Here is an 8832-nt window from a genome sequence, read left to right on the forward strand (position 1 = left end):
TAGCGGTGGATGTGGCAAGTTACAGAACGGTGAGTGAGGAGAAGAAGAAAGAAAAGCTGAGAGCACTTCACATTCCACACTGCTTCAACTAGGAGTCTTTCCGTGTAAAAACCCCACACCACAGATATGGAGAACCACAGGCCATTCCTTGTGTTGCTGTTCTTCGCCTTTGCACTCGGTTTTATCGCGGTTGTGTTCGTCCTGAGATGGGTTTTACATTTCAGAGAGGGTTTAGCCTGGGATGGAGGAGCTAAAGAATTCAACTGGCATCCTCTTTTGGCTGTGACTGGTTTTATTTTCCTTCAAGGAATCGGTAAGAAGTCTGTTTATTACTTGCTTAGATTGTTTGCAGTGGTTACAGTGTTGTATTAATGTACAGTGTGCAGTTCTGTGCGGTTTTTAAAAAAGTATTTTATAAAGTTAAATTAAAAATCAGAAGCTGTAGTAGGCTATGCAACCCAGGTCACGTGATTTGTCGAGGAGCTCGTGCGCAGTAAACTAGCATTAAATGTATATTTTTAATTTCCTCAAAGTTTGTTTTTCGATGGACTTGATTAGCAATTAAGCAGTCTCAGTGGGGAAAATGCTACCAGCGTATAGTTATCCCATACTTCTAGAGTTTGGGCGCTGGTAAAACTTATGCAGTAGTAATGTGTCGTTCATGAACGATTCGTTCTTTTTGAACGGATCTTTAATATGACTCAACGAGTCACAGCAACAGCCACAACAACGAGGAAAAACGAGTCGTCTCAGAGAGTGAGTCGTTCATTTTTGACTGCGCATGCGCTGCAACATCCCCATAGGTTCTGTACAGGAAACAGCAATGATTAGTTCACCTCTCAAGTCTTAGGGTTTGAGTTGTTTGTTCTTCCGGTGACCACCACATAAGCAATGCACCATGCAGTACCGGAAACAGAAATTATTAGTTCACCTCTCGAGTCTTCATTTTCGAGTCGTTCGTTCTTCCGCATAGGCAATGCACCATGCAGTACCAGAAACGGGATGAACGAACGACTCGGAACCGAAGTCTCAAGAGCTGAACTAATCATTTCTGTTTCTGGGGAACAGACGTGACAAACGTGATGTGACAAAAGAACGAACGACTCGGATCCGGAGGTGAGGTGAACTAACAGACTGCAAAGCCTGAAGACCTAAGCTAAGCTATTAATTAATCATTTATGTTTCTCATAATTCAGCCTTGGCTGTATTAGCCTATAGTTTATTTAATAGTTTATTAAGTACTAGATGTGTTGGGGAATTTAACATGTAACTTTTTAATGACATTCTGCTGAAATGAACGAAATGACTCGAAAAAAGATTCGTTCATTTTCCTGAACAAGATTAAAAAATCCACATCAATAAAACGATCAGAACTTCCTATCATTATTCTGCAGTGAGAGACACAAAGCCACAGCCCATGTTTGTTCTGCTTCTGCACAAACACTCTGCAGCTCTAGTCTAGAGCAGTTTTCACCAACCCTTTTCCTGGTGATCTACCTTCCTGCAGGTTTCATCTCCAACCAAAATCCAACACACCTGTTTTAGGTGATCAAGAACTTCTTAAGGCAATGATTAGATGGCCATATGGGCACGATTATGCTTGGAGCCAAAGTCTTCAGGAAGGTAGATCTCCAAGGAACAGGGTTGGTGACCACTGATCTAGTGGATCTGAATAACCTGTCTAACCAACAGTGACTCAGTTTTGTTTTTTTTTAACTTCTTTTTATTCCATTTTATCAAGTGCAGCTGTACAGTACAATTAGTAATTCAGCGATATAGCATAGGTATACGTCTTACAGGGCAGTCCATGGCTTCCAATATCCTCTCAGTGTCCACACATATTTCCCCCTCATTGGACAAAATGGTAAGTAAGGGGTTACAACCACCAATACAGTAAATAGATAAAAAATCAATAAATCAATCAAAAAAGACAAAAATAGAGGCACAGTAATAATGAATAAACAATGTTAATGCATGAATAACATCAAGATGGCATTCAGATTTAGATAACAAAGAGAATCTGCTCTGACTCCTACAACATACTGTATCACATGAGAAAATATGAGATGATCAGGGCCCATTTAATTGAAAATATTTCTGTTTTTAGTTGTATTTTTGCGGTTATATATTCCATGTAATAAACATCCTTCACCCTTTCCCTCAATTGTGATATCGTGGGGGGCTACGGCTTCAGCCAGGCGACTGTAATCATCTTCTTAGCTATTAAGAGCAAGACTCTCAGTAAGAATGTCATATTATTGTTCTCCACCTCCTATGGAAGTAATCCCAATAAATAACAAGATGGTTCTAAAGGCAGTTCTATATGTAAACATTTTTTAATTTCATTTTGTATGCTTTGCCAATATTCTGTTAATTTTGGACAGTCAAAGAATATGTATGTATGGTCTCCCACCAGGCCGTAGCCCTTCCAACATTGATCTGATTTGTCTCTAAATTTTGAGGTAATAAGGGGCGTTCTGAAAAATCTCATCTTGACTTTCCATTCAAATTCCCTCCAAATGGGGCTGTTCGTTATTTTGTGTCCCTCTCCGCAAGATAGTGCCCATTTTTCATCTGGAATGATGGTATTCATCTCCAGTTCCCATTTGTCCTTAATGTCCAAACTGTCATCCTTTAGTTCTTCTTGTAAGATCTTATATATGTGTGATATGATTTCCTTTTTAATGGTTCTTTTGATTATTAAAATAAAAAAACATTCTATATTGGATGGCGAAGTGCATAGTTTATCCCATTCTTTGTGTGTCTGTAAGTAATGCCTTAGCTGCAGTTATCTAAAAAAAATCATGGGCTGGCAAATTATATTTATGTTGGAGCTGTTCAAATGACAATAGGACTCCTCCCTCAAATAACTGATCTAACATAGACCATTTTCTTCCCATTTTTTGAGTGACTCAGTTTTAACCAAAAGTTTGTTTGTTTTTTTATTCATACATCTTCAGTGAGTGCTTTATCCTAGTCATGGTTGTGGTGAATCTGGAACTTATCCCTGAAACAGTGGGTACATGGTGGAAATCCACCCTGGATGGGATGCCAGTCTATTGCAGGACACCATGCAGACACTTGTTCACACCTAGGGGACTTTTAGCGTAACCGATCCTCCTACTAACATGTTATTGAAAGGTCAGAGGAAATCAGAAAACCCAGAGGAAACCCCCATGAACTCTGGGAGATCATGTGAAACTCTACACAGATATTAATGAGAGTTTAAGATTGAACCATTGGCTCAGGAGCTGTGATCCAGCAAGACTACCCTCTGCACCACTGTACCAAATCCTGATGAGCTGTTATCAAACAAATAGATAGGTCAAATAAATATATTTACTCAACTATATGAGCAAAAGTGCTGCAGAAAGATTTAATAAAGAATTGCTTTGTGTCATGGGAAAGTTAAGTGTTAATAATCGTGCACAAAATTAAGAGACTGTTTCCCCCCCTCTTCAGCAATTGTTGTGTACAGACTTCCATGGACTTGGAAGTGCAGTAAGTTGATGATGAAGTTCATTCATGCTGGCCTGAATGTGCTGGCCTTCATCCTGGCTGTCATTTCTCTGGTAGCAGTGTTTGACTTCCACAACGTGCAGAATATCCCCAATATGTACAGCTTGCATAGCTGGGTGGGATTAGCCGCAGTCATTCTCTTCTCACTGCAGGTAACGTTCTTATGTTTTTGTTTGTTTGGTGGTTTGTTTGTTTTTTCAGATAATTAAGTTCTGCAGTCAAACACACACACACACACGTATGTACATGTGCATTGTAGCAAAAATTGGGGTTTTTATTCATGATCCATTCTGTGTAATTGAACAGATTGTGCTAGGAGTTTGCATCTTCCTCCTGCCTGTAAGCCCAGGATATGTGCGAGCTGCATTTATGCCTATACATGTATTTAGTGGTCTGTTCATCTTTACCACTGTGATTGCTACTGCACTCATGGGCATCACTGAAAAGCTCATATTTGGCCTGTAAGTATGCTTACATAATCATACTTTACCCTGCATTGTGTATGGAAAATTAGAGGTTATTTATCTGCTAAGGAGGTAAATAGAGAAACTGCTACATCATGCATGCAGGTCACCTCAAACGTGTAATTACTGATATCCCTCGGTTTGTGTCCTGCTTGTTTGAACAAACCCACAGTGGTCACACGTAAAAGTGGCAGTCCTACATGAAATGGCATCTTGAATAGTAGTACTTTCAATTTAGTACGTAACAATAATGCAGAAAAATTGCACTTTTTCATTATCAAACATCAAATAACTGAATGTTATGTTTTGCAATCATACACAGGAAAGATCCAAAATACAAAGATTCTCCTCCAGAGGCCACATTTGTTAATGTGCTTGGATTGCTGATAACTGTGTTTGGGGCACTCATACTGTGGATCGCCACTCGGGCCTCCTGGAAGAGACCAAGTGAGCAGCTCCTGCACACCCTGCACAGCAACGAACCAGCATCAGTTGGCACCAAAACAGACACAGCAATATCTGAGAGACCTGACCCAGAGCCTAACAGTGAGGCCCGCAGAAGAAATGGCAAACCAGAGGAGTAAGGACTAGTGTAAGAGAAGAATATCTGCTATGTTTATCATTCCAGAGCAGGCAAAACAGCTCATAGAAATAAAAAATCCAGTATCTCAAAATATTAGAATAAAGAATTTATAATACAAAAATGTCGACCTTCTGAAAAGTATGTTAATTTATGCACTCAGTGCTTGGTTAAGGCTCCTTTTGCATGAATTACTGAATCAATGTGGCGTGGCATGGAGGCAATCAGCCTGTGGCACTGCTGAGGTGTTCTGGAAGCCCAGGTTGCTTTGATAGCGGCTTTCAGCTCATCTGTATTGTTGGGTCTGGTGTCTCTCATAAATTCTCTATGGGGTTCAGGTCAGGCGAGACGGCTGGCCAATCAAGCACGGTAATACCATGGTCAGAAAACCAGTTACTAATAGTTTTGGCACTGTGGGCAGGTGCAAATCCTGCTGGAAAGGAAATCAGCATCTCCATAAAGCTTGTCAGCAGATGGAAGCATGAAGTGCTCTAAAATCTCCTGGTAGACGCTGCATTAACTCTGGACTTGAGAAAACACAGTGGACCAACACCAGCAGATGACATGACACCCCAAATCATCACTGACTGTGGAAACTTCACACTGGACTTCAAGGAACTTGGATTCTGTGCCTCTCCGCTCTTCCTCCAGACTCTGGGACCTTGATTTCCTAATTAAGGGCAAAATTTACTTTCATCTGAAAAGAGGACTGTAGACTACTGAGCAGTGGTCCAGTTTTTTTTCTCCTTAGCCCAGATAAGACGCTTCTGATGTTGTCTCTGGTTCAGGAGTGACATGACACTAGGAATGTGACACTGTGACATTTCTTTATTATGAATTCTTTATTCTAAAATTTTGAGATACTGGATTTTTGATTTCCATGAGTGGTAAGCCTTAATCATCAAGATTTAAACAAAAAAAGGCTTGAAATATTTCAGTTTATGGGTAATGAATCTAGAATATATGAAAGTTCCACTTTTTTAATTAAATTACGGAGAAAAAATGAACTTTTCCGTGATATTGAATTTTTTTGAGATGTACCTGTAATTATGCAAAAGTTACAATATATTTACTACCTAAAGATATACCTTACATTTTCAGTTCATTATACTACACTGAGACTTTTTGTCTATTTTTACTATAGACTAGTTTTTGTAGCTTTAGCAAAAGAATCTTCTAAAGAAATGAAATACAGCAACACCAGACAGTTTCTTCAACCAGCAATATATGCACGTATTAAAAACTGGATTGTTGATATGCTTTGCTTTACAGAGAAATCATAGTGTTTATATTGGTCATATTTGATGTCAGTTGATGTCCTTATATACGTTATACATTGGTGAGGTTCTGCTTAAAGTCAACGCCAAATAACAGTTAAAGAGCACTATTTTATCCCGCATGTCCAAGTGAAAACCAAACGAATTCTTTCGCAGTTATTAATATCAGCAAATTTTGCTGGGCATGATGGTTGATATTTTCAAAACCCAAAAAACGTATTCTTTACTTCACATGTTACTGTCACATTTAACAGCATTAACAAACAATACAATAATCAATCAGTGCAGTTTATTTTTCTTGTACTTAATTATTACTTTTGCTCTCAATTGATTGTCAGCTTCCCACCAGAGCAGCCAAACAAGACCAGGCTTTTTGTCTTGTCAGAAGCTGGAGTTATTCTGGACACCTATATAATTCTTGCATTTAAAATGTAGACTAGCAAGCTGCCTGTAATCCTTAACATGAGTAACATTAAGTTGCCATATTTCAATCTATTGATCCAACATGAGCTTGCAAGCAGTTCACAGTGCAATCATGACATGTACTGAGAGGATGTAAGGTAGATGAAGTTGTGTTGTTCCATTATATCATTGCTTGATGTATTATTGAAATGCACTTTTATGTTGAAATTGGGCATTGTGACATGGATGATATTTGAGTGCAAATAAATCTCAGTAGTATTCATCTCAATTATTAATAATGCTGTGAAAGCCATGTAATTGTCCCTTGAATCCATATTGACCAAGATGTGTTTCCCTGACATGCTGGAGCTGCAAGGCTAATATTCTTTCTTAAAAAGTCAAGGAATCTTAACGACTACCGGATCTGCATTGTGATTTCAGACTGTCTGACACTGTTATAAAAATGAACAAAAGTACTTTGTGTAGATAAAACCAGCAGAATCCCAGAATCCTCAGTAGTCTTTTTTGTTTTTGTTTTTTACTTTAGCTCATAGTTCATTTTCATTTTGTGGAAATGTTAACTTTTTTATATGAACTTTTTTTAAGCAGCCTTATTAAAAGATATTTCTCCAGCTCAAGAGTAAGACGAACGACAGTGTTTTGCTAACATTAATCATATGGCAGTATGTAAAAAAGGTTTCCTAATTGTAATTTTACTGTTTGATACACACATGCAATAAAGCAAGTCTTTAATAAGTTTTAATTAAACTATATCTTTTCTATATTGTTCTATTTCATAAGGCATTGTACAAAGAGTGGGACCTTCAAATGAAGGTTAATGGGTATGTTACTTTTAACTTACAAAAATCTTATGCTTTATGGTGTTTTTATTTGATACTTTTTTTTAATAAACACGTCACAGTGCAAGACATTGTGACTTGTTTGTACTTTTATTACATTTCTATAAGCCATAAATAAAAATAAAAAGGTATGTCTTAAATAAAAAAATTTATAACAAATGAAAAGGAAACAGATTTTTTTAAAAAGGGAGAAAAACAATTTATTTTGTGAGGAAAATCTTAGCCTGAATAAATAAATAAAACAGAACCAGGATTGCATAGGAAACCCTATGCATGTCCTAGACAACCAGATTCATACAGGATGTTTTTTTTTTATTCTGAATGTACCGTCTAGATTTTCTTCTAATATGATTAGGCATTATTGTGAGGCTTTCAGAAACTCTTTCAGATAAGTTTTGGAGATGTCAAAACTTCACCACTATACATACAAAAATTACACAGAAAATGTAGTCTAATAAGGCCTGTGCTCTGCATCTGATATAGACACTAATGCATGATGTTTTTATTATAATTTCTAAAGTAGTACATATTTTAATTCTCATCTATTACAGTGCAAAACCTAGAAAAATACACTCAACAATCACTTTATTATCTACATCATATATCTACAGCTGAATTTCATGGACATTCAGACCTCCATAAGTCAACTGTAAAGTGTAATCCATCTATTAGCACTAGTGTGCACAGTCAGTCAGTGATGGCTAGATATATTTCTGGATTGTATGTAACCATGCATACAGTGCCCTCCACTAATATTGGCACCCTTAAATATGAGCAAAGAAAGCTGTGAAAAAATGTGTTTATTGTTTATGCTTTTGATATTTTGTTTAAAAAATTAACAGAAATACTCTGCTCTCATGGATATCAAACAATTGCAAACACAAGACAGGTTTATCAACAAATGAATATATTTGTTGAATATAGGTGTGCAGCAATTATTGGCACCCTTTTAGTCAATACTTTCTGCTACCTCCCTTTGCCAAGATAACAGCTCTGAGTGTTCTCCTATAATGCCTGATGAGGTTGGAGAATACATGGCCAGGGATCTGAGACCATTCCTCCATACAGAATCTCTCCAGATCTCTCCTATTCAGTTCACCCCACAGGTTTTCTATGGATTTCAAGTCAGGAGATTGGGATGACCATTTTAAGCTTTCTGGCAGAGGTAGTCAGGTTTTCATTTAATATCTGTTGATATTTGATAGAGTCCATGATGCCATGCATCCTAACAAAATTTCCAGGTCCTCTGGCAGAAAAACAGCCCCAAAACAAAGAGCCGCCACCATATTTAACCATGGGCATGAGTTAATTTTCCATAATGTTCCAGTGAATCTGTCTGACCTCTTTGCATTATGGATTAAACAGTCTGTTCAATGGAGATACATATTAAAGCCTGTGCTGTGTTTTACATAAACCTAAGTATATTAGCATTAACCTAATACCTGTCTTTTGGTAAAACTCATGAAAGAGGTCAATAAAAGCTAACATGCCCTGCAATTGTCTCACTTCTAAATAAATCATTAGTACTAAAATGTCTCACATTGATGGCAAACATTATGGTTGTTTATACCACAGCACTCTTGAATTGTTGATTCCGATTGGTCAGAAGGTGTTGAGTGATTTCCCATAACAGCAGCTTTCACTATAGTGCCATCTGCCTGGTTTTTATTAATGCACTCATTCGAATCTTTTTGTTTCTATTATAACTACTTACAGAGGGACTTGTATGG

The 8832-nt window shown here is 37.5% G+C and overlaps 1 protein-coding gene across 1 annotated transcript; it reads left to right on the top strand.

Annotated features, from left to right (window-relative positions):
- The first annotated feature begins 37 nt into the window (after positions 1-37).
- Positions 38-7010, top strand: LOC128608868 (plasma membrane ascorbate-dependent reductase CYBRD1). Its single transcript, XM_053627013.1, has 4 exons — positions 38-313; positions 3463-3671; positions 3826-3980; positions 4306-7010. Exons 1-4 carry the CDS (start codon positions 127-129, stop codon positions 4565-4567), a joined length of 813 nt encoding a protein of 270 aa, XP_053482988.1. The 5' UTR covers positions 38-126; the 3' UTR covers positions 4568-7010.
- The last annotated feature ends 1822 nt before the right edge of the window (positions 7011-8832 follow it).

The sequence above is a fragment of the Ictalurus furcatus genome, chromosome 6 (genome assembly GCF_023375685.1).
Source record: "Ictalurus furcatus strain D&B chromosome 6, Billie_1.0, whole genome shotgun sequence".
Lineage (NCBI taxonomy): Eukaryota > Metazoa > Chordata > Actinopteri > Siluriformes > Ictaluridae > Ictalurus > Ictalurus furcatus.